The sequence below is a fragment of the Schistocerca piceifrons genome, chromosome 5, assembly GCF_021461385.2.
Source record: "Schistocerca piceifrons isolate TAMUIC-IGC-003096 chromosome 5, iqSchPice1.1, whole genome shotgun sequence".
Classification (NCBI taxonomy): Eukaryota; Metazoa; Arthropoda; class Insecta; order Orthoptera; family Acrididae; genus Schistocerca; species Schistocerca piceifrons.
In genome coordinates, this window is record NC_060142.1 from 679,458,034 (window position 1) to 679,485,032 (window position 26,999).

A 26,999-nucleotide genomic window follows, 5' to 3' on the forward strand; every position below is an offset into this window, starting at 1 on the left:
ACTGCAGTATCAAATGTCACACTGAAAACAAACCCTGTCCTGTATTTTTGTGTTATTACACTATGTGAATTTGTGTTTTTCCTGTCTTAATGTGTTTAGCTAATAAGAGTTCTATTGTAGAATTTTTCTGATAATATGTTATTTTCTTTGTAAAGATGTTTAGACATTATTTATTCTGTTCTGTTTTAATGCTCATGTGTGAAGTTGATGTTTTGAAAGTTATTCTGATCTTTTACGTATTTACTTATGTCATAATTCCTGTAACACTGATGTATATGTTAGTTCGATTCTTTTGTAAAGCCTGTACTACAAATGTTATCTGTACTATTGTGTTCTTTAATGATGTGTTTTGTAATTCTATTTTCATGTTGTAAATTTGTAATTGTATAGACACCAGTTCTTCACATTAAGTTACATTTCACTGCACACGTTTCTGTTGGTCATAGTATATGGACAATATGTGAGAAGTAGGGACTGTTAGTGTTTGCACGTGTGTTAATAATTCAGCAAGGGACTGGATAACAGTATTGCTGGTTCTAAGGACAATTCCAAAAGCTTTGTGAGTGCACAAGTGGTGGTTATGGACTTGCTATATTCTCCGCAAGAATCTTCGATGGTGATTGTGCACCTGCACAGTCGCAACGGATGGCTGCTAGCCATCTCTACAAGGACTACAGTGGGTCTGCATCTTTGATGGCCCACCAATACCATTATTTCTACAAGGACTACAGTGGGTCTGCACCTCTGGTGGCCCACCAATACCATACTCTCTACCAGGACTACAGTGGGTCTGCTCTGTGATGACCTACCTACCAATATTCTTCAAAACGTTGATTGACTCTGCTGTGGGTTTGCTCTGTTGTGACCCATTACTTGTCTGCATGTCGAGAGTCAGCACTGTCTTTCCGTTGGAAGGACAACACTACTTCTTCAAGACTGCATGGAAATCCACTACCTCTGTGTGCATTTTCTTTTACTGCTCAGACTTTGAGAAAAACACTGCAATTTTACTGTGATGAACAATCTGGACTGTCTTTATGGACTGTGAGAAAATTTTAGCTTTTGACCAACATTGTATGAATAAGTGTGTGCATTTGATATCTTTGTTATTGTAATTATGAAAAACTTTATCAAATCATTGTTGGCCATCTGTGGCTGGTTTGCATGGTTGTCTGCCATTGTAGTGTTGGGCAGCGGCAGCTGGATGTGAACAGCGCGTAGTGTTGCGCAGTTGGAGGTGAGCCGCCAGCAGTGGTGGATGTGGGGAGAGAGATGGCGGAGTTTTATAATTTGTCATGAACTGCTATATATATTATGACTATTGAGGTAAATACATTGGTTGTTCTCTATCAAAATCTTTTATTTGCTAACTATGCCTATCAGTAGTTAGTGCCTTCTGTACTTTGAATCTGTTATTAAGCTGGCAGTAGTGGTGCTCGCTGTATTGCAGTAGCTTGAGTAACGAAGATTTTTGTGAGGTAAGTGATTTGTGAAAGGTATAGGTTAATGTTAGTAAGGGCCTTTCTTTTGTAGGGATTTTTGAAAGTCAGATTGCGTTGCGCTAATAAAAATATTGTGTGTCAGTTTAAGGACAGTCGTGTTTAATTGTTCCAAGGGGACGTCTCATAAAGACTGCAGGGATGCAGGTACAGGGGACAGAGTGTGCTCGCCAAGAGGTTTGTCGATTAGTTGCTACGAACCTTTCATCGATATGGTAGACTCGCAGTTTAGACTCAGAAGAACAGTGTGTAGATGTGGACTCTATGTCGTGGAGACTTGGGCTCTGATTAACACACGGCTCATTTCGAACATAATCCATTATTCAAAAACAGTCTTAATCGCATTTATTAGTATTATACCGGAAACCTGTGTCAATCCGACGTAGGGGGTCATCTTCTGGGCGTTTACACTGTGCAATTATAGATATCCGTCAGAAAGACTCCATTATACAACAGCTAAAATAATACAAATTTACAATATGTTACCCATTGGTCGACTGCTGGTGGTGTCACTCCTGTCTACATAACGGCAGGAAACTATGCGAGACTAACCCTTCGTAAGGGCTTAAATAGCGTGCTGAGGTCACGTGAATAGACGGCAACACCCCCAGCGGCGATCAACGGCATTTAATACAGTTTATTATATGTAATTACTAGTCACCTTGGTTTAACATAAATTTAAGTGACAGTAAATAACAGAAAACGGAACCATTCCATTTAAAAAGAGTTACAATTATAGTGTTAATTATAAAGTAATAACAAATGTTCCGTAGTCAACTCGTAAAATTCGTACGAGTATATTACATTATGTGCCATAATATAAAGTAAAACAATTTGTGACACACAAAAACTGGTGTCGTCTTGTATTATAATATATCTATTCGTACATTTACATAGAAAACATTTGAGTCAATTTACTAAAACGGCTGATATGGAAGGACTACAGAGCCCTCTGCTCCTTATGGTGAGGACGCTGTTCCCATGGATTACAAAGCGTATATCAGGCTCCCTCTAGTCTGTGTAGCGAGGACGCCGTCGTCATGGTAACAGCTGGTGTGTTCCTATGGTGTTATCTTTGCCCTGGCCACGGCGTCCGCGGTGGTTGCGGTATGTCATGGCTGTTCATCCACAGAGAAGTTGTCACTTATTTTAGGTTATGGAAATATCGACAATCAAGGATAACCTAAAAAATCTAAAGATAGGATAAAAGGCTTACGGCACGTTTGTAGTACTCATTAAAGGAATTAAAGTATTAAAATAATAAAAGGAAAAGTAGCATCATTGTGTGCAAATAATATTTTCGAATAGCTCGAAATTTTTTTTATCGTGACACTCTATTTGTTCATTCAGATCGCTGCCGGATTCCGTTTATTATGTATAAAAATTTCCAGGCTCTCTAGAATATCCATCATAGGTCCTTTTTGGGTTACATGCAGTATCTTCAGATTTTCTCTTATACTGATTTCTGCATGTTTTTCCATATCTAAATGCTGTCCGAAGAGTGATTTATTATGTGCTGTTGAATCTGGTATTAAAACTTCTCCCTGTTTGCCCTATGTAAATTTTGCTACAATCTTTACAAGTCAATTTATAAATTCCTGATTTAGCAAGCATCTTGTTTTTATATTATGGCGCATAATGTAATATACTTTTATGAATTTTACGAGTTGACTACGGAACATTTGTTATTATCTTGTAATTAACACTACAATTGTAACTCTTTTTAAATGGAATGGTTCCGTTTTCTGTTATTTACTGTCACTTAAATTTATGTTAAACCAAGGTGACTAGTAATTACATATAATAAACTGTATTAAATGCCGTTGATCGCCGCTGGGGGTGTTGCCGTCTATTCACGTGACCTCAGCACCCTATTTAAGCCCTTACGAAGGGTTATTCTCGCATAGTTTCCTGCCGTTATGTAGACAGGAGTGACACCACCAGCAGTCGACCAATGGGTAACATATTGTAAATTTGTATTATTTTAGCTGTAGTATAATGGTGTCTTTCTGACGGATATCTATAATTGCACAGTGTAAACGCCCAGAAGATGACCCCCTACGTCGGATTGACACCGGTTTCCGGTATAATACTAATAAATGCGATTAAGACTGTTTTTGAAGAATTGATTAATCATACTAATCGCTGCTTCATCTCCACAACCATGTTGTCCAAAAATCGAACATAATCTCTCTGGACCACAGTGTAGGTGATGAGTATGGATGTAACAATGACTGGGAAGACATCAGAGGTAAAGTGTAGCAGAGCGAGAAAAGAATGTGGCGGTACTCGGCCTGTTGAGCACGATGTAGCCGGTGAGTATCGGGCAGACGACGCCTGGAAGTGTATCACTGGTGTGAATGTGAAGTGTAGCAGAGCGAGGAAAGAGTGTGGCGGTACTCACCCTGTTGGGCACGATGTAGCCGGTGAGTATGGGGCTGATGATGCCCGGGATGGTGCCTGCAGTGTTGGCCATGCCCATCAGAATGCTGGCGTACTGGGGCGCCAAGTCCAGGTGGTTCACGCTGCAATAACGAGGCTGCTCAGTCTCAGCACGAACACAAGAAAACAACAGGCAACAGACACTCCTCCAAAGGCTTGGTGTGGACCATTCTGCAGCGAAACTGCAAGTTGCTGTAACATGTTGTGCAAAAACCCACAGAAGGACCACACTGTTGGCGCTACAACAGTGGAAACAGCGATATCTAGAGATAACCGACTGCAGCGATCTAAAGTGAAACAAGGACATAAAACTAGTTGCACTAAAAGTAGACGTCAAGCTGATTTTTCCAAGGATATAATTTTCCACATTAGAAGCAGCTTACAGAACACTGATTCAGCCCAATCATTATTGTAACTTAATCCTTACCACAAAATTTATTGTGGAGACAGAAGGTTCCGATCGAGGTGGCGCAGTGGTTAGACACTGGACTCGCATTCGGGAGGGCGACGGTTCAATCCCGCGTCCGGCCATCCTGATTTAGGTTTTCCGTGATTTCCCTAAATCACTCCAGGTGATGGTTCCTTTCAAAGGGCACGGCCGACTTCCTTCCCCGTCCTTCCCTAATCCGATGAGACCGATGACCTCGCTGTCTGGTCTCCTTCCCCGAAACAACCAACCAACCAACAGAAGGTTCAACGATCGTGGTTCTTTTGGTTACGGGATCGTTTAGTCGGCTCGAGAACGTCATCGAGATGTTTATTAAATTCTAGTGGAAGACGCTACAAGAAGGACACTCTGGTTATGGAAAAGTTAAATATTGGATTTCCTTGAGCTTACATTGCAAGAAGAGTCAGATAACATGTTATTTACTACCACACACATCTCGCAAGAAGATGCGAAAATCAGAGGAATTACATGTCATTCAGCTGGTTACTGCCAGCCGTTCTTCCCACCCTCCATTCATACACCATCAAGTACCTTGGTTGGCACAGATGTAGATGCTGAAAAACAAGTATATACGAGACCTCAGTTGTCAGTAGAGCTTTACGGAGAAAACAATTTAGCAAGGTTACTGTCTGATGTTGGATTGGTTGGTTGGTTGGTTGGTTGGTTGATTTGGGGGGGGGGGGGGGGGGAGGGCACCAAACAGCGAGGTCATCCATCCCAATGGATTAGGTAAGGAAGTCGGCCGTGCCCTTTCAAAGGATCCATCCAGCATTTGCCTGAAGCGATTAAGGGAAATCACGGAAAACCTAAATCAGAATGGCCGTACGCGGGTTTAAACCGTCATCCTCCCGAATCCGAGTCCAGTATGCTAACCACTGCGCCACCCCGCTCAGTCTTCTGAGGTGTGATAATTTATTCAGACTACCTATTTCGACTTAGGCACCCATTTTCAAATCGTTATTGAAGCGCCTTAGCGCATGTCACCGAAAATGGTACAACCAACGTAGAAATATTTGGTGTCGTGAATAGCTGTGACTATATGCAGCACCATCAATCAGAGCACCAAGTGCATCTTCTCTCATGGTGCTATGCATACACTGTTCAAATGGCTCTAAGCATTATGGGACTTAACGCCTGAGGTCATCAGTCCCCTAGAACTTAGAACTACTTAAACCTAAATAACCTAAGGACACCACACACACCCATGTCCGAGGCAGGATTCGAACCTGCGACTGTAGCACCAGCGCGGTTCCGGACTGAAGCGCCTAAAACCGCTCGGCTACAGCTGCCGGCATCCATACAAGTTGTCACTCCATCAAAACAATAATACTGCGGGGCCGACCAAAGTGTAAATATTCAGTACAGCCGTTTGACTCTAGACCTGCTCGTGTGGTTTAATGCACAGCTCTTAACCTTGCGAGATAGGGAGGTGAACCAGACCAGGATAGAACCCGCGTAGCGATTGATGACCGTTGGTGCGCTACACAGACCAGCCATAGTGTGGCTATTAGGCAGTTTTACACGGCCGTTTAGCAAAGTACTGTGCTCCTCCCCGACCACCGCCTCAGGCAATACAAGAGATAAACAATTAAAAATTCGGTAGCACACAGAACGAGTCGAAGACAGACGGCGCACAAACTTCTCTGTCTTTAAAGTTGTGCATACAGAGCTATATTCTCCACTGAGTCAACTGACGACTAAGCCGACAGGAATAACACCAGGACAAAAAGTTATAAAAATTTTCGCGAATACTGAAAACAACGGATCCCATACGATTACATAAATTATTGTAAAGAGAGAGACAGATAGATAGATAGATCGAGAGAGAGAGACAGACAGAGAGAGAGAGGGAGGGAGAAAGATTTTTTTTTCGATTGGTTAGTAAAGGTACGATGGCAGTTGATAGAAATTTGTCGGATCTTTTTCCTTTTACAACTAATGTTCAGGTTTTTGCGGTAAGATTTAGTGCATTTTTCTGCTGGGGTAGAGAGAGACCAACATTCTCATCGAAAATAGCGTCTACATCATACTTTGAAAAGCGGCAGGCTGTTTGGCTCGTCTTGTTTCATGTACACTACCGGCCATTAAAATTGCTACACCAAGAAGAAATGCAGATGATAAACGGGTATTCATTAGACAGATATATTATACTAGAACTGACATGTGATTACATTGTCACGCAATTTGGGTGCATAGATCCTGAGAAATCAGTACGCCTGGGCATTGAGTCAAACAGAGCTTGGATGGCGTGTACAGGTACAGCTGCCCATGCTGCTTCAACACATACCACAGTTCATCAAGAGTAGTGACTGGCGTATTGTGACGATCCAGTTGCTCGGCCACCATTGACCAGACGTAATCAGTTGGTGAGAGATCTGGAGAATGTGCTGGCCAGGGCAGCAGTCGAACATTTTCTGTATCCAGAAAGGCCCGTACAGGACCTGCAACATGCGGTCGTGCATTATCCTGCTGAAATGTAGGGTTTTGCAGTGATCGAATGAAGGGTAGAGCCACGGGTCGTAACACATCTGAAATGTAACGTCCACTGTTCAAAGTGTCGTCAATGCGAACAAGAGGTGGCCGAGACGCATAACCAATGGCACCCCATACCATCACGCCGGGTGATACGCAAGTATGGCGATGACGAATACACGCTTCCAATGTGCGTTCAACGCGATGTGGACAAACACGGATGCGACCATCATGATGCTGCAAACAGAACCTGGATTCATCCGAAAAAATGACGTTTTACCATTCGTGCACCCAGCTTCGTCGTTGAGTACACCATCGCAGGCGATCCTGTCTGTGATGCAGCGTCAAGGGTAACCGCAACCATGGTATCCGAGCTGATAGTCCATGCTCCTGCAAACTTAGTGGACCTGTTTGAGCAGATGTTTGTTGTCTTGCAAACGTCCCCATCTGTTGACTCAGGGATCGAGACGTGGCCGCACGATCCGTTGCAGCCATGCGGATAAGATGCCTGTCATCTCGACTGCTACTGATACGAGGCCGTTGGAATCCAGCACGGCGTTCCGCATTACCCTCCTGAACCCACGGATTCCATATTCTGCTTACAGTCATTGGATCTCGACCAACGCGAGCAGCAATGTCGCGATACGATAAACCGCAATCGCGATAGGCTACAATCCGTCTTTTATCAAAGTCGGAAACGTGATGGTACGCATTTCTCCTCCTTACATGGAGCATCACAACAATGTTTCACCAGGAAACGCCGGTCAGCTGCTGTTTGTGTATGAGAAATCGGTTGGAAACTTTCCTCATGCCAGTACGTTGTAGGTGTCGCTACCGGCGCCAGCCTTGTGTTTATGCTCTGAAAAACAAATCATTTACACGTTCAAATGGCTCTGAGCACTATGGGACTCAACTGCTGAGGTCATTAGTCCCCTAGAACTTAGAACTAGTTAAACCTAACTAACCTAAGGACATCACAAACATCCATGACCGAGGCAGGATTCGAACCTGCGACCGTAGCGGTCTTGCGGTTCCAGACTGCAGCGCCTTTAACCGCACGGCCACTTCGGCCGGCCATTTACACGTCACAGCATCTTCTTCCTGTCGGTTAAATTTCGCGTCTGTAGCACGTCATCTTCGTGGTGTAGCAATTTTAATAGCCAGTAGTGTATTTGTGATCAATTTTTCTTTTTTGGATGAGTTTTGGAAGTGAGAAGCGCAGCAGATACGAGGCAGGTGATGTGTAGAGAGGTTCGGTGATACCGGATGAGCCGAGAGAATGCTGCCGTCCTCAGGACTGCAGGCAGGGGACTGGCGGTTAAAGCCGTGCTTATGTTGTCTTGGGTAAATTTAACTGAGCCAGCTTCATGCTAGCGCCAGCCTATTGTGCGATTTATTGCACATATACACTTTGAGTGGGCGATCTGAAAGTATTTTTCTTAACGAAAAAGTACCAGATGCCACAGACTTAAGCTTTTTTCAGAATCTGAAATGTTGAGGCTAGCTGCTGTTTGAGAGGGTACTGAATGATGGAACAGAAGTGAAAATAAAAGTGATGTATGAGGCTGTAACATGTAGCAGGAAGTTTTTTTTTAGAAAAGAGGGAAGAAGTTAGGTTTTGTTTTTTGAATGTGCCTCTTCTTGGTGGGGTATTTTGGTAAAGAAACAATTACATCATTGGCAGACGATGTAACTTCATAGAGCATTTGTGGTCGAGATTTTCTCGCTGGAAAGAAGGAAGCAGTCAGTTCTTTACTGACTGAGAAAGGAAGACTTCATCTCTGGGCTTGTAAGTGAACACATTCGTACTCCACAGGCTGCACTTTCAGCTGGAAAAGCCGATTGGTGTCCAGTGTTTTAGTCCTTCGCAGAGCAATGCTAGCATTGAACTACATGGCAGCGAGAGAGAGTGTCACCGCACTGCTCACATGACACTGAAGATTATGATGAGCATAGCTACCAGCTCCGGCGTATTAGGGCAATCGAGAGTTTGAAGTTCAAATTCATGACAGGTTTGACCGTTACACGTTCGTCAGTGCATCCTCAGATGTGTAGGTTTCTTCGGTTCTCTATTCAGTCAAATAATCACTGTAATCATTATATAGTTAGGCCGAGAGAAATTTCACAAAGTCAGAAGCGACATTATTAAGCAGTTCGAATTCATCGTGTAACTTTGCCAGCCAATAGTTCGCGTTGTATAATTCTCAATGTTAAATCTGTGATTGTGTCTTTGGCAACTTAATCGTTGTTTTGGATGATTTGTGATTCTAATGCTTTTCGTAATAAACTTCGGAGTTCGTTTAAATCTTTATTGTCACATTTAATAATTTTGAGTGATAGAACAGGAATTTCCCATGTTAAGATTCATGGTAGTGCCACAACATTTCATAGCATTAATCAACCCATTGAATGAATCCGTTCCAGCAGTGGGTCTCACGGGTGTGACTATATCACGATTAATTCTGATTCAGTCACATTTATTCACACATACGGGGTTTTTGAATCTTTAATGGGCGCTTACGTCTTTGAAGTAAGAACAGGCAGCCGTGCGGGGTAGCCGCACGGTCTATGGCACCTTGCCACGGTTCGCGCAGTTTTCCCCGTCGGAGGTTCGAATCCTCCCTCGGGAATGAGTGTGTGTGTTGTCCTTAGCGTAAGTTAGTTTAAGTTAGATTAAGCAGTGTGTCAGCCTAGGGACGGTGACCTCAGCAGTCAGGTCCCAGAGGAACTTACTACTACCCCCAAGAACAGGCAATTGCTGCCTTCATTTTACACGTCACAGCATGAAGTGATTCATGGCGGCCAACTTCTTGAGGAATAAAATTAACAGCACAAGTTACGTGTTTTCTTCTTGTTATAGGTACGGTTGCGTTTAGGAAATTAATTCCCATTTTGTGGTGCTCTCAGAATCACGTCTTACGGTAAACGACTTCTGCGTACAGATTTGCAGTGTTTTACACGTTATAATGCAGCCACACTACATGAATTGCACTGAAATCGGAATATTGCTGGAAATCTACTTCTAGTGGGAAATGAAATCGTACAGTGTTTCGGATGTCGCCATGGACTTTGTGCCTCCTACCTCACGCTGAAGCTCTGACACAAACTGCCCATAATGAAGACTGAATTTTCCAGCTGCTGACACAAAAACTAAAATAAATATTGCGAGTATGTTGCTTGCCATGTCTTTTAGGCGTTAAAAGTCAGGCCGAAAGAGGTTTGATCGCTCACTGAAAGCAAACTTTAGATTGTTTAATATTTCACACAACAGCAGCAAAGATTTTGCAAGACACTTGCATCTCAAATGGACATCTTAGTATTGATTAACATCTCCACAGAACGTAAGAAATAGAAGTGGTACGTTGGTGGTTGGCCACAAGGAAAACAAGCAAGACGAAACGATAGCTATCACTTGGAATGAGTTTTGCCAAAACTGTGAGAAGTGACGGGACAAAATGTGTGTGTGTGAATTCCTAGGGGACCAAACCGCTGAGGTCATCGGTCCCTAGACTTACATACTACTTAAACTATCATACAAGGGGAGGCCGCCAATTGTGAAATTCAGATTGGATTCATACTGCGCATAATAAAAGCTCATGGCCAGAGGTGTAATGTGGCAAAGCACCAAGATGCACTTCTCAGCCGTTGTCAAGAAAATCGACAGTTAAAAGAAACCGTTGCGGTGAAATACTCTCTACGATTAATAGATTTCTAGAGCGTCGTGGCGCAGCGGTAAGCGCGCGGGTTCGTGATCCGAAGGTCGCCGGATCGAATCTCGCGCAATGCAATTTTTTTTATTATTAGTTTTTTTGTAATTCAAATATATATATATATACCTGCTGTGGCAGGTATGAAATATAAACTCCGTTACTCGCTCGTTACGCTTGAAGGACAGATGTTGAATGGGCCGAAACGAGCCGCCGCATAACAGCGTAGTTGCCTGCTAACTTCGAAAGAAGTTAGATGCGGTCCCTAGTGCAACTTATAACATCGTCGAAAATCAGTGGGCACGGGAGAGCTTTGGTACACCCTGTTAAAAAAAACGGAAAAATGGAGGCGGTACAATTGGAGAGCGATCCGCCTTCACCAGCATGCCTTACAGAAGATACCGTCGTCGTGCAAGACAGACAATATATAAAACAATTGAAGACGTCGAAATGACTACTTCAGCTGCCGACAAGAAAAAGAATACCATCAAATCTGTCTCTGCACATTCGCTGTTGGATGGACCCGCAGTCTTCTGTGGTTGCAGACTGAACTTCAGCATCGACATCAATAATTCCTTTACCCATGGGAACGGATGGTTAACAGTTGCTATTGTACGTGGTGGTACAGGCGTACCTAATGTATCTGGACTGGAAAGCTTCGTCGATCGGGACGTCATAGCCTATCGCACATATCATGTAACAGAAAATGCAAATAAAGACTTCGGCAAGTCAACATACATGTCACCCTCACCTTTTTCCTTGTATACACGTAGTAGACGTAAGATATCTGTTAATGAAACTGTATTTATATGGATTAAAGGAAAAGGTACTTGTGAATATGTTAAATTTGTAGGAGACTGTACTTTGTATTTTCATAAATAAATTGATCTGTAGCGTAGCTGAAAAGTGGACAAGGGTACATCTAGAATCTGTCGACATAGAGTATGCAACAGCATGTTGCGTCAGCTCTCTGAACGCTTGACCTTTGACCCCGCCGATAAGGCGGTGCTACGTCATCTTGGCAGCGCGCCAGCCACCGACTTATAGACACATTTGAATTAGAAAAAAAATACTAAAAAAATTGCATGGTGCGAGATTCGATCCGGCGACCTTCGGATTACAAACCCGAGCGCTTACCGCTGCGCCACGACGCTGTGGATAATAATTAATCGTAGAAAGTATTTCACCACAACAGTTTCTTTTAACTGTCGATTTTCTCGACAACGGCTGGGAAGTGCATCTTGGTGCTTTGCCACATTACACCTCTGGCCATGAGCTTTTATTATGCGCAGTATGAATCGAATCTGAATTTCACAATTGGCGGCCTCCCCTTGTTAGCTAAGAATAAGACACACACCCATGCCCGAGGGAGGACCCGAACTTCCGGCGGGAGAGGCCGCGCATTCCGCGACATGGTGCCTCTAACCTCGCGGCCACCCCGTGAGGCAGAAATGATTAACATTTGAAGCATGTCGGCCCGCAGGTGCAAGGTCAACATCGATAACGCGGTGCTGCACCACTACCGGTAAAATGTGCCTGCGGCTCTCGTTGTCGCTATAAACCGAAGGTAATGCGTCAGTATGACATGAGCAGACGCGTAGGATGCCTCGCAGACGTATGCAAGAACCGTACCGTCTGTTCAGTGAGTTTGAAAGAGGGCGCATTATTGTCATGAGAGAATGTGATGCATTCATCTGGGAATCGCTGCTCCCATGGGAGAAGCGTTTCGGCAGAGCAACAGGTGTGCGCAGAACTGTTCACAGAAGGTCGTAGAACACGACGAGGTGGGTCAGGTCGCACCACCCAGGCAAAGCCCCCTCTCCCACCGAGAAGATGGACACCTCATCCGAATGGCGTTGGAGGACATATCTCCGTCCTCCTCGGCTCTGGTGCAACAGTGGAACAATCGAACACATCGTACACTATCAAGGGCGACAATCCGTCGCCGTTTGTTACGGCATGGGTTATGTGAGCGCCGTACAGTTCTCCGTCTCCCTTTGACGAAATGTGCAGAAACATGCTAGACGCCAATGCCGTGTAGAAGGGCGTCACTGGGAACAGGGATGGCCTCAGATACTGTTCTCGGAAGAATCCAAGTTCTGTTGCTGCACACGGGAGGAGCGGCAGCAGAGTGACTGCATTTGCACAGGACATATAGCCCTAACTTAAGGCCGTATGATGTGGGTTGCTATTGGGTACAGTTGGTGCGTGTCCGGGGCACTGTGACCAGTGTGACGTACGTGGATGACGTCCTGCGACCTGCAGCCATACCCTTTCAGCAGAACACTCCAGACGCCATTTTTAGCAAGACAATGCACGACCACATGTTGCTGCAAGAACACGTCCCTTCTTGGTGTCACGGGATCTGGCCTGCCAGATCACCATACTCGTCGTCAACCGAAAATGTGTCGGATATGGTGAAATGACGGGTACAGCACTGTCATCCAAAGTGAACCACCACAGATGAACTGTGGATCCAGGTGAATGGATGCCTATACCACAGGACGCCATTCGCGCCTTATATGCGTCGATGCCATCACGCATAGAACAAGTTATCAGAGCCCGTGGCGGACCCTGTGCATACTAGGCAACAGGACACATGCTGAACCGAGTCGATTGAAATGCTTAACGTTTCTGAAGAACATACTGAGCCATGCGTGGCTCGTGGTTCCGCCATAATGTATTTTACACACTGTTTTTAACGCACTTCCACCTGACCATGTTTATTTAAATTACTACTGTTACTGAGTTGCTGCTTTGCCTGACCGTGACAGGCGCTAGCAGCGCGTATCGATATACCCCCTCTCATAGTATCTTTTCTCGACTGCTACACTCCTGGAAATTGAAATAAGAACACCGTGAATTCATTGTCCCAGGAAGGGGAAACTTTATTGACACATTCCTGGGTCAGATACATCACATGATCACACTGATAGAACCACAGGCACATAGACACAGGCAACAGAGCATGCACAATGTCGGCACTAGTACAGTGTATATCCACCTTTGGCAGCAAAGCAGGCTGCTATTCTCCCATGGAGACGATCGTAGAGATGCTGGATGTAGTCCTGTGGAACGGCTTGCCATGCCATTTCCACCTGGCGCCTCAGTTGGACCAGCGTTCGTGCTGGACGTGCAGACCGCGTGAGACGACGCTTCATCCAGTCCCAAACATGCTCAATGGGGGACAGATCCGGAGATCTTGCTGGCCAGGGTAGTTGACTTACACCTTCTAGAGCACGTTGGGTGGCACGGGATACATGCGGACGTGCATTGTCCTGTTGGAACAGCAAGTTCCCTTGCCGGTCTAGGAATGGTAGAACGATGGGTTCGATGACGGTTTGGATGTACCGTGCACTATTCAGTGTCCCCTCGACGATCACCAGTGGTGTACGGCCAGTGTAGGAGATCGCTTCCCACACCATGATGCCGGGTGTTGGCCCTGTGTGCCTCGGTCGTATGCAGTCCTGATTGTGGCGCTCACCTGCACGGCGCCAAACACGCATACGACCATCATTGGCACCAAGGCAGAAGCGACTCTCATCGCTGAAGACGACACGTCTCCATTCGTCCCTTCATTCACGCCTGTCGCGACACCACTGGAGGCGGGCTGCACGATGTTGGGGCGTGAGCGGAAGACGGCATAACGGTGTGCGGGACCGTAGCCCAGCTTCATGGAGACGGTTGCGAATGGTCCTCGCCGATACCCCAGGAGCAACAGTGTCCCTGATTTGCTGGGAAGTGGCGGTGCGGTCCCCTACGGCACTGCGTAGGATCCTACGGTCTTGGCGTGCATCCGTGCGTCGCTGCGGTCCGGTCCGAGGTCGACGGGCACGTGCACCTTCCGCCGACCACTGGCGACAACATCGATGTACTGTGGAGACCTCACGCCCCACGTGTTGAGCAATTCGGCGGTACGTCCACCCGGCCTCCCGCATGCCCACTATACGCCCTCGCTCAAAGTCCGTCAACTGCACATACGGTTCACGTCCACGCTGTCGCGGCATGCTACCAGTGTTAAAGACTGCGATGGAGCTCCGTATGCAACGGCAAACTGGCTGACACTGACGGCGGCGGTGCACAAATGCTGCGCAGCTAGCGCCATTCGACGGCCAACACCGCGGTTCCTGGTGTGTCCGCTGTGCCGTGCGTGTGATCATTGCTTGTACAGCCCTCTCGCAGTGTCCGGAGCAAGTATGGTGGGTCTGACACACCGGTGTCAATGTGTTCTTTTTTCCATTTCCAAGAGTGTATTACTTCCCAGTCATTGTCCGTTGTAAGGGAAGTCGGGTCGCACGTTCGGCTCTGCCAGAGTCGGAAACCGTCCGGAGTGCAGTCCGGACCTACTAGCCGGGGAGTTGCAATGTGGCACTAGTGCAGTCGGGTTGGAGCTGTGAGGTCTGCGTCGACATTGCTCGCCCGACCACTGCTGCCACCCATGACTTGAGGCAGGCCACAGTCTTGATGGATCGTTGGTCGGTCGTCCTACCGGACGACGCGTTTTGGCTCGCCGATCGTTCATGAGTCGGACGTGTGTGTGTGTGTGTGTGTGTGTGTGTGTGTGTGTGTGCGTGTGTGTGTGTGTGCGAGTGTGTGTGTGTGTGTGTGTGTGTGTGTGTGTGTGCGCGCGCGAGTGTGTGCTTAGTTACTGTTGGGTATCGTTCAGGTCTTTGTGCAAGTGTTTGTCAGGTGTGTGAGGTTGGCGTTATTTCCACTGACGGCATTCTAGAACGCAGTCGGTCGGTTGCTGCTGACCAGGGAAGTTATCTCCGCGCGGTGCAGTCGGCTGGGTCCGTTGGCAGCCCCTGCTCAGTGTCGGAGCGTGTGTGGAGCTGTCCGATCGTTACGAACTTCGTGGTTCACCGACCCAGGACGTCAAAGTTGAGTAGTGGTTTCAAGTACTCAAGCCACGTCCATTCATGTTGTGTGGTTCGTTTCGGTGGTTCGCTGTTGGGGAGGTTTTCCTGTGTGCAACACCGAGTGTTGGTATTGCTGAAATTTAGCCGCCATGCAGTGGAATTAACTATATTGGTTGACTACAATTCAAGTGCACCAGCGGAATTTTCTGCCTTGTTGCCGTTAGTGTTCTGGTTACCTGCCCTGGCCGCAAACGTAATTTCAGGCAGTATCCTTCCCCCCACAACTTAATAAATATACATATTTGATTGTGGATAATCACGCCCGTAACATTTTGTGTTTGAATTCTCATGTACCGATTGGTGGCAGGCAAGTCGTTTGTCGGTCGGTCCGTGGCTGTCCCTTGGTTGGGTTCTGACGGATCAAGTGTAGTTGGGCTCACCACCTGTCTCACCTAAGTGAACGAGGGCAGACCGACCCCCTGGAGGCTTCTGAGTGCTGTTGTCTTTACTCTCTTTCTCACAGGTATTTTATTGTCTGTTTATAATCTATCATAGCAAATGATTTTAAAAAATCCTTGGTTTTACTGTGTTTAATGTAAGCAAGTTTGAATTCTGGCAACTGGATATTTGCTGAAGGGTTATTGCCGTTGTGTTGTCCTTTCTTTTAGTCCGGTTCCAGCTACTTAAAACTTAAGGCTTATGATTTTAATTTTTTTTTAAATTTTGGAAAATTAACTGTGAGCCTTCAGCCTTGGAACCTTATTCTTAAAATTACCTTTCAGACTTACACATCGCGGCTTGGAACCTTGTTCTTAAAATTACCTTTCAAGCGTAAGCATTACAGCCTTGTGCCTTTTAAAGGTTATCGTAATTTATTTTAAAATCTTGAAAATTTTATTGTGGGCCTTCTGCCGTTTGTATTGCATCTTGTTTGTGTTTGTCTATCCACCCTCGCCTTGAGGCTTTCAGCCTAGCTGTGTTATATATATATACAGGGCGAGTCACCTAACGTTACCGCTGGATATATTTCTTAAACCACATCAAATACTGACGAACCGATTCCACAGACCGAACGTGAGGAGAGGGGCTAGTGTAATTGTTTAATACAAACCATACAAAAATGCACGGAAGTATGTTTTTTTAACACAAACCTACGTTTTTTTAAATGGAACCACGTTAGTTTTGTTAGCACATCTGAACATATAAACAAATACGTAATCAGTACCGTTTGTTGCATTGTAAAATGTTAATTACAAAATCGCTCTGAGCACTATGGGACTTAACATCTGTGGTCATCAGTCCCCTAGAACTTAGAACTACTTAAACCTAACTAACCTAAGGACATCACACACATCCATGCCCGAGGCAGGATTCGAACCTGCGACCGTAGCAGTCGCGCGGCTCCGGACTGAGCGCCTCGAACCGCTAGACCACCGCGGCCGGCTGTTAATTACATCGGGAGATATTGTAACCTAAAGTTGACGCTTGAAACCTCCGACATTCAGTTGCGAGGTGTAACAAACACTTCATTGCAGGGGCCCAAACAGCTGCAACATACATCGCGTTTCTACAGAATGATCTGCCAACGTTGCTCGAAAATGTCCCATTGGTAACGCGTCGACGTATGTGGTATCAGCATGATGGTGCACCTGCACATTCCGCAATTAACTCCAGGCCGACTCTTGACAGGATGTTCGACGGGCGTTTCATAGGACGTGGAGGACGCATAAATTGGCCAGCCTGTTCTCCTGATCTTACACCTCTGGACTTCTTTCTGTGGGGTACGTTAAAGGAGAATGTGTACCGTGATGTGCCTACAACCCCAGAGGATATGAAACAACGTATTGTGGCAGCCTGCGGCGACATTACACCAGATGTACTGCGGCGTGTACGACATTCATTACGCCAGAGATTGCAATTGTGTGCAGCAAATGATGGCCACCACATTGAACATCTATTGGCCTGACATGTCGGGACACACTCTATTCCACTCCGTAATTGAAAACGGAAACCACGTGTGTACGTGTACCTCACCCCGCATGGTAATGTACATGTGCGTTAGTGAAAAAGACCAATAAAAAGGTGTTAGCATGTGGTCGTAATGTGCTGTTCCAGTCTCTTCTGTACCTAAGGTCCACCACCGTTCCCTTTGGATCCCTACGTAATTCGGTGCTCTCCGATACACACGATCGAACAGCGGAGGAGTGGTACTCAAGCATCAACTTTAGGTTACAATATCTCCGGATGTAGTTAACATTTTACAATGCAACAAACGGCACTGATTGCGTATTTGGTTATATGTTCAGATGTGCTAACAAAACTAATGGGGTTCAATTTAAAAAAACGTAGGTTTGTATTAAAAAACATACTTCCGTGCATTTTTGTATGGTTTTTATTAACCAATTACACTAGCCCCTCTCCTCACGTGCGGTCTGTGGAACCGGTTCGTCAGTATTTGATGTGGTTTACGAAATATATCCAGCGGTAATGTTAGGTGACTCACCCTGTATATATATCAACAAGGTAAATTTCAAGTGACTGAAAACACGCAGCTACCATTACAAATTATATATATATATATATATATATATATATATATATATATATATATATATATAATTTGTAATGGTAGCTGCGTGTTTTCAGTCACTTGAAATTTACCTTGTTGATATATATACAGGGTGAGTCACCTAACATTACCGCTGGATATATTTCGTAAAATTATATATATATATATATATATATATATATATATATATATATATATATATATATAATTTGTAATGGTAGCTGCGTGTTTTCAGTCACTTGAAATATATATATATATATATATATATATATATATATATATATATATAAATAATTTGTAATGGTAACTGCGTGTTTTCAGTCACTTGAAATTTACCTTGTTGATTTTTAAGATTTGTTTGGAGGCATTCAGACGTGAAAGAATTTGAGTCTGAAACTCGTAGTAGTTCGGCTATGTGCCGCTTCAGTTGTAAACGTGTTATTAAATTACAACAAATTACAATTTTATTATGAAACTGACCCAACCTTATTTGGCCCTTTCCACAATCCTAATCACCTGTTCTGCCCAGCGGGTTGAGCGGGCGTTTTACACACTACCTCTAGTCGTTCAAGGTGTTCTGTTTTTTTTTCTGAACATGAATGTATTTACTTCATTATTGATTTAAATTACTCATCCATGACTTCAAAGTGAAATGTATCCAAACTACATGGAAAATGGGATGTCGCAAGGGTATTCGCATCGATCTCGTGCTATTGTTTAGTCGTTTATGGTGACTGTTCCCGTCGTTCGTCTACCAGACTGGCGGAACTAGCGTAATATGAAACCATTGGTTCAGTTAAATGACATACTGTAACTGGCCGACTTGTTTCAAGGTTTGCTCCCTGTCAGTGAGACACGGGGATGTGACAGAAGCGCAGTGGTGTGAGTCACTCGCGACAGGCGAAGCCTCGGAGCCCGATGTACTTACAAGAAGCCAGCCATGGCGAAGGCGCCGATGCCGACGGCCAGTGTGAGGCAGGCGACGGCGGCGGCGGGCGTCATGAGGAAGGCGGTGGCCAGCATGAACGCCGACTGCCCCAGGAAGGCGCCGCAGCAGAACACCTTCCGCACCTGTGCAGACCGAGCGGGCTGTAGTTCAATTCATTTATCTTGGCGGTTCGCGCATGCCCGCCCAGACGCGGGAGATTACTGCGTTGCCAGTTGCACGCGCCAAGAGAAGCAGCGCCATAGTATAGTATAGTTCGCAAACTTACGTTTAGAGGGGAGCGCGCAGTTTATGAAGAAAAGCCACCACGGCCGCATTAACCCTTTCGCTGCTACAGAGACGTGCTCCCCGCATTCCGCGCTGTGCGCTATTTTGCCGTCACTGCACTGGTCGCCTGTGCAGACACATGGTGTTTCGACTGCTTTGACACACTTTCTCATTCGATTTCACGAAAACTATTTGGCCCAAAAATTTGATTTTTACACATCTTCTTGACTGATACCTTCCGCCCATAAATGACTTAATTTTGTTTCGATGTTCAACGCAGTTATTGTGCAGCATTAGATGTAGTAAACCATTGCACGAAATTTTGAAGACTTTGCAGAGGTAAAAGTCCATAGCGTATACTTTCCGTATGGTTGATTTCAGTTGCCACTAGAAATTTCAAAAAATTAAATTCAAACGAATAAAATTCATAAAGTAAGACACTTCGATATTGTTTTTAAATAAAGAAAATATTAAGCACAGAAAAAGGTTTGAACTCGGAATCTTTCGCTTAGCAGCTAGACACATTAACAATTACGCTAATGCAGCTTATCGTTCAATATAGTTCCTGGAGGAGTTCAAACTACGACACAAAATACCGACAAACACTGTTGGTATGACTATTAATTACTCACGTTTCGTCGAAGTACAATAGGAAATAAACAATTACCGCTGTTCTTTATTGCGAAAAGGCGGTTAGTGAGAATGATACACCTTTTCTTGCTATCGCCTGAATTAGCAGGCTTATTGCTTGTTTGGTTTAATTCATTAATAGACTATGAAGCAATTGGTATAAAGAATGCTTTTTCCAAACTTTCTATAAAAGAAAGTCTGCTATCAAGACATTGCTTTTGTTCAATTACTTTATATATGACTGAACGTTTCTAAAACTGAAGACACTCGTCCGTGCTCAACATTGCAGTCGAGCTCTGGTAACGTCGTTCTCTGTTCATTGGCTGACTGTGTTTTGTGACGTCAGATGCGCAGAACTAACCTAAACTCGGACGCCGTCGTAAATGACGAGCACTTTAGCAGTGGTCCGTGCTTTCCGTACCCCAGACTTACCAGCTACAGAGACTGTCATGAAACTAGACGAGTCAGGGTCATTTCACCATCTTACGAAACTGCCACTTAGTGCGAAATGAAATGTTAGTAAGAATTACGAAAAAAATATTAGACATCTGTTTTTAATCTAGAATATGATGGAATACTTTCGAAAAAGAAATTCTTGCCAGGAGTTAGCAACAAAATTAAAACTAACGTTATAAGAAATTTTTAAGAAGAATAATTTTTTTAACTACGAACTGTGGAAAAAAAGAAACGCACAGACATTGAGTCATGGCAGTCTCAGCCGAGATATACGATTTTGAGAATATAAGACTGCTTTAGCTGTAAGTCCTTTATTTATTGGCTCGACCAGTGTCGGAGCACTTTAGCTGCGTCATCAGGTGCGATCTGTACTAATTTATAGACAAAGACTCGTATAAGGTAAGAAAACATAACTAAAATGAGAAGTGTATACGTGTTGAACATATAAAATGAAGTCATGTTCCGATCGAGAAAAGAAAATGAGATGACCCAACTTTCATCGTCAATAATTTTTCGCCAACAGTAAGTAGCGGACGTCAAACATATAGTAACATAGAACGCTCCCGTTTTAAGGGTGGGGGTTTGTTTTTGCTTGTTCTAGAATTGAGAACATCTGTGTGAGGTGAAATGACAAGTTTAATGTCGCAATATTTCTCACCAAATTACAGCTTTTCACACAATTTTCAACTCGCCGACATAAAAAAAGCACAATCGATAATGCATGTTGCCAGCATCAAAAAGTGAAATACGTTTATACACAACAATGTTAAATATTAACTCTCTGAAAGCACATTAATCCTAAACACAATATTATTAGAGTTTATTTGGAATTTTCTTTACATTAACCCTAAGCACAATAATATGAAAGTTTAATTGAGAGTTTCTTTACAAAATTGCTCCTACATGTACGTTATGATGTTGGTCAGTACTACGAAAATCGTCCGATTCCAGTTCGAAGTTCGGTACTATTTAGGATGACAATAAAGTCTACGGTGCATGGTTAGTCAAGTGACAAATTTGAGCGCAAGGTTACCCAAGACCACTCTAGTTTACAGTGGACGCAAGCTGGTGAACCAACAAAGTTTACACCCCTGCACGCGGTATTTATCTTAAGCTGCGACGTGCCACTGTGTGCAAGGCCGCCTTCTCCCACTGAAATTCCTACAAAACTGATCTGGCCTTTGCTGAACTTTCCAGCAGAAACTTTCCCTATGTTTCTCGTTCTGCAAGAAAACATGTACTCAGCCCTAGTCTTATCATGTGGCGATATACACGCACATGGTTGGAGCAGTGTGCCCTCTCAGTTCTCACAAGAACAATTAACTGATTTGGCTGGTTCGTTTCTCCACAGCTGGAGCCGAACATAGCTACAGATAATTCTTTAGCTGGAGTGTAGCCACTGTGAACACAGTGCTCACACCAATTTCTTCTCTGTGTCGTATGGAGCACTAAGCACTCCGTTCTGCACTTGACTCCAGTTCAGAGAAGAGTCCCCCAAAAATTTCTCTCTTGTCCTACTCATGGTAGAACTGCCTGCTCCCACTTGGATTCCTTTTTCACATCACCTATTTTTTCCACCAATAGGCGCATTCCTCTTATTTTGTAGAAACACACTTTATCAATCGCAATGTCCCTTCCATAAAACTGCATCGAAACTTCAGTATTTTTCTCCTTCCTAGTGCGTTTCCGCCAATCGGACGTTTTGTGCCCGTTCTAGATGCCTAAAGTACATTGACCTTTCCATGTGTCACATACGCTGGACGAAAATGCGTCACTCTTTTGTTCGTATCCAGTTGGAATTCCGAAATGCAGTTTTCTAAAGCTTTTTTTCCTGCCCTTGTGCAGATGCCCCGCTAGAGGCGGCCCTCAAGCTTGAATCACCTGGCTCGGGGTCGCTGTCCTCCTTCCTGCCACCCCTTTAAGTGGTTTCCAGTGTAACTCCCACAGTGAAGCTTCACTATGCCGTTGTGGAGCTGGCTTTTCAAACTAAAAGTGACTCGACTTGCATTCCCTGTTGTACCTTCCACTCGAAGACATGCATTGTATAGGAATGGTGTGTTAATTACTGTTGATTGACTGTCATCCCTTTTTGCCTTACATATTGATAGGCAAATGTTCTCATAACTGTCGATTTACATTAGGTGTAATCTTCACCTTCTCATTACGATTTGTAAAGGACTCATGTAAGGTGCGAATCTGATCATTTATTCTGCCACCTTACAAAGTGAAACCTAGATAGGACGAAAGCTAATAAGAATAAATTCTTAATAAGCCACTCTCAGGCAGGTAAAACACTAATAAAGCAAAATTTAATTTCTGTGGCATTCATACACTGAAGCGCCAAAGAAACTGGTATAGGCACACTTATCATACACAGAGACATGTATGAGTAAACAGGCAGAATACGGCGCTGCGGTCAGCAACGCTTGTACAAGACAAAACGTGTCTGGCACAATTGTTAGATCGATTACTGCTCCTACAATGGCAGGTTATCAAGATTTAAGTGGGTCTGAACGTGGCGTTATCGTCGTCGCACGAGTGATGGGATCTCTGTGGTAGCGATAAAGTGGGGATTTTCCTGTATGACCATTTCACGAGCCGTGAATATTAGGAATCTGGTAAAACATCAAATCTCCGACGACTTGGTTCACGGAAAAATATCCTGCAAGATCGGGACCACCAACGACTGAAGAGAATTGTTCAGCAAGCCTTCCGCAACTAGTTGCAGATTTCAATGCTGAGCCATCAACAAGTGTCAGTCAACGAAACATCATTGATAGGGGCTTTTGGGGTCAAAGGTCCACTCGTTTACACTTGATGACTGCACGACCCAAAGCTTTGCATCTTCCCTGGGCTCATCAACACTGACATTGGACTGTTGATTACTGGAAACATGTTTCCTGGTCGGACGAGTCTGATTTCAAATTTTATCGAGTGAATGGACGTGTACGGGTATGGAGGCAACCTCATGAATCCACAGACCCTGCATGTCAGCAGGGGATAGCTCAAGCTGGTGAAGGCTCTGTAATGATGTGGGTCGTGTGCAGTTGGAGTGATATGGGGCCCCTGATAAATCTCGATACGACTCTGAGAGGTTACAAGTATGTAAGCATCCTGTCTGATCACCTGCATCGATTCATGTCTATTGTGCATTCCGACGGACTTGGGCAATTTCAGTAGGACAATTCGATATCCCAAACGTCAAGAATTGCTACAGAGTGGCCCCAGGGACACTCTTCTGAATTTAAACACTTGGGCCGACCACCAAACTCCCCAGACATGAACATTATTGAGCATATCCGGGATGCCTTGTAAAGTGCTGTTCGGAAGAGATCTCCACCCCATCGAACTCTTACGAATTTATGGACAGCCCTGCAACATTCATGGTGTCAGTTCCCTCCAGCACTACTTCAGACATTAGTGGAGTCCTTGAAACGCCATGCAGCACTTCTGCATGCTCGTAGGTGCCCTACACGTTATTAGGTAGGTGTACCAGTTTCTTTGGCTCTTCAGTGTTCATCTAAGGTCGGTTCAAATGGCTCTGAGCACTAGGAGACTTATCGTCTGAGGTCATCAGTTCCCTAGAACGTAGAAATACTTAAATCTAACCAACCTAAGGACATCACACACATCCGTGCCCGAGGCAGGATTCAAACCTGTGACCGTAGCAGCAGCGCGGTTCTGGACTGAAGCGCCTAGAATCGCTCGGCCACCGCGGCCGGCCATCTAAGGTCAGAGTTGGCCACAACCGCCAAGCTCCGGTTTCCTAAAATTCTGAGCCAGCTCCATGGAGCCTGTGGTGCTAACAGCAGGAGAGTCTCATTTGGCGAAATATCTATCGCCATAGTTAGGAATCACCACAACTTTTCTTATAAGTTCTGATAATTTACTAAAACGCTGAGACATGGCTAAATACCAGCCTGAAAAATTGAAATGTGCGTTTGGAATTGTGGGCCGGGAGTCTCCCATTCGGGGAAGTTCGACCGCCGAGGGCAAGTACTTATTGCATTCGACGCCACATTTGGCGACTTGCGCGTCGGAGATGGGGATGAAATGATAATGATGACAACACAACACCGAGTCCCTGATCGGAGAAAATCTCCTGCCCCAGCCGGGAATCGAACCCGGGCCCCTTGGCGTGGACGGAGCGAAGTGCCGCAGTGGTTCGCACACTGAACTCGCATTCGGGAGGACGACGGTTCAGTCTCGAGTCCGGTCATCCTGATCTAGGTTTTCCGTGATTTCCCTAAATGGCTCCAGGCAAATGCCGGGATGGTTCCTTTGAAAGGGCACGGCCGACTTCCTTCCTCGTCCTTCCCTAATCCGATGAGACCGATGACCTCGCAGTTTGGTCTCTTCCCCCAAACGACCCAACCCAACCAACCTCGGCGTGACATTCCACCGCGCTGACCACTCAGCTAATGGGGCGGACAATACCAGCCTAAAAGTCGGGAGAGAGGAGAGCCAGGCAGTTTCGGGAGCTCACCTGCGTGGTGTTGAGCAGGCCGCGGTTGAGCAGCCAGTCGGCGACGTGGCCCGCCCCTTGCATGCTGGCGGCCACCACCAGGTAGGGCAGCGCCGACAGCAGGCCCGCCTGCTCCAGGTCGAAGTCCATCGTGTCTGCAGCAAACAGGCGCCAGTGTGTGGGTCCACAGGCTCTCGCTCACGCGCAGGCTCTGCTTGCTCATATTGCCCACTTCAATACGAAAATTTTTCCTAGCCAGATACCTGTCACCTACGCTGTCTGACAGGAAAAGTGAAGCAATCAGACGATATGGTCGGATGTCAGTATAACTTCTTACACGGACACACACCACCTGCGAGAATACATTTTCAGTCATCAGTCATCTGACTCGTTTCGTGCGGCGCACCACGAATCCATCTCTTGTGCGAACCCCTTCATCTCAGAGTAGCACTTGCTCCCTATGTCCTCAGTTATTTGCTGGATGTGTTCCAATCTCTGTCTTTCCCAACAGGTTTTTCCTTCTACGGTTCCCTCGAGTACCATGGAGATTATTCCTCGATGTCTTGACACTTGCCCTATCATCTGTTTCTTCTCCTTGTCAGTATTTTCCACAAGTTCCTTTCTTCACCGATTCTGTGGAGAACATCCTCATTCCTTATCAGTCCACCCGATTTTCTACTTTCTTCTGTAAAACGACAGTTCAAACATTTCGATTCTCTTCCCACCGCCCATAATTCGCTACGATATAACGCTGTGATCCAAACGTACATTCTCAGAAATTTTTCATCAAATTAAGGTCTATGTTGATGATGGTAGTAGACTTCTCTTCGCCAGATATGACCTTTTTGCAGTGCTAGTCTGCTTTTTATGTCTTCCTTGCTTGTCTGTTCTGCGTTATTTTACTGCCTAAGTAGTAGAATTCCTGAACTTCACCTTCTTCGTGATCACCAATCCTGACGTTAAATGCCGGCCGGGGTGGCCGAACGGTTCTAGGCGCTACAGTCTGGAACCGCGTGACCCCTACGGTCGCAGGTTCGAATCCTGCCTCGGGCATGGGTGTGTGTGATGTCCTTATGTTAGTTAGGTTTAAGTAGTTTTTAAAGTTCTAGGGGACTGATGACCTCAGATGTTAAGTCCCATAGTGCTCAGAGCCATTTGAACCATAGCCTGACATTAAATTTCTCGCTGTTCTCGTGTCTGCTTCTTCTCATTACTTTCGCCTTTCTTCGATTTACTCTCAATTCGTGTTCTGTATTATTCCATTCGGCAGATCTCACAATTATTCTTCACTTTGTAAGTAGGCCGTATAGGTTTTTATGTTAGTAACCCCACGTAGCGCTCTGTATGAAAATCACTGACTGTGCTGTGTGCAGTCTGTGGCTGGTTGGACTCATTGTTGGAGTATTCGCCATTGTAGTGTTGGGCAGTTGGATGTGAACAGCGCATAGCGTTGGGCAGTTGGAGGTGAGCCGCCACTGGTGGCACAGTCAGTGATTTTCATACAGAGCGCTACGTGGCGTTAACAACATAAAAACCCAAACAGCCTACTTACAACTTTCACTGAGAACAGCGATGTCAACAGTGAATCTTATCACATCATTTCACCCTGAATTTCAGTCCCACTCTTGGACCTTTCTTTTATATCCGTCATTGCTTCTTCTATGTATAGAGCGAACACTAGGGGCAAATGACTACATCCGTGTCTTACACCCTTTTTAATCCGAGCATTTCGTTCTTGGCCTCCCAATCTTATAATTCCCTCTTTGGTTTGTACGTGCTACGTATCACCAGCCTTTCCCTGTAGCTTAGCACTATTTTTCTCAAAATTTCGAACATCTTGCACCATTTCACATTGCTGAATGCTTTTTCTAGATCGACAGATCCTATGAGTGCATCATGATTTTCCTTCGGTTTGATTCCATTATCAAGGGCAACGTCAGGATTGCCTCTCCGGTGTCTTTACCTTTCTTAAAGCCAGATTGTTTGCCAAGCAACAGATCCTCAGTTTTCTTTTCCTTTCTTCTGTATATTATTCTTGTCAGCTGCTTGGATGCGTGAGATGTTAAGGTGATTGTGCGATAGTTTTCGCACCTATCTGCCCTTGCTATCTGCGGAATTTTGTAGATAATATTTTTCCAAATGTTGGATGGTACATTACTACATTACTAGTGTCATTGAATTTGAGAAACTCCGATGGAATGTTATCAACCGTTCTGCTTTTTAGATCTCAGCACTCCCA

The 26,999-nt window shown here is 45.0% G+C and overlaps 1 protein-coding gene across 2 annotated transcripts in view; it reads right to left on the minus strand.

Annotated features, from left to right (window-relative positions):
- The window catches only part of LOC124798495 (vesicular glutamate transporter 1-like), a 92,005-nt gene that overhangs the window by 16,554 nt on the left and 48,452 nt on the right, over nt 1–26,999 (minus strand). For both annotated transcript variants that reach the window (XM_047261933.1, XM_047261932.1), the window contains exons 7-9: nt 24,782–24,915; nt 18,925–19,067; nt 3,904–4,024 (exon numbers count right to left, since the gene is read on the minus strand). In XM_047261933.1, coding sequence (XP_047117889.1) covers nt 3,904–4,024; nt 18,925–19,067; nt 24,782–24,915 — 398 coding nt within the window. The remainder of the gene's footprint in view (nt 1–3,903; nt 4,025–18,924; nt 19,068–24,781; nt 24,916–26,999) is intronic.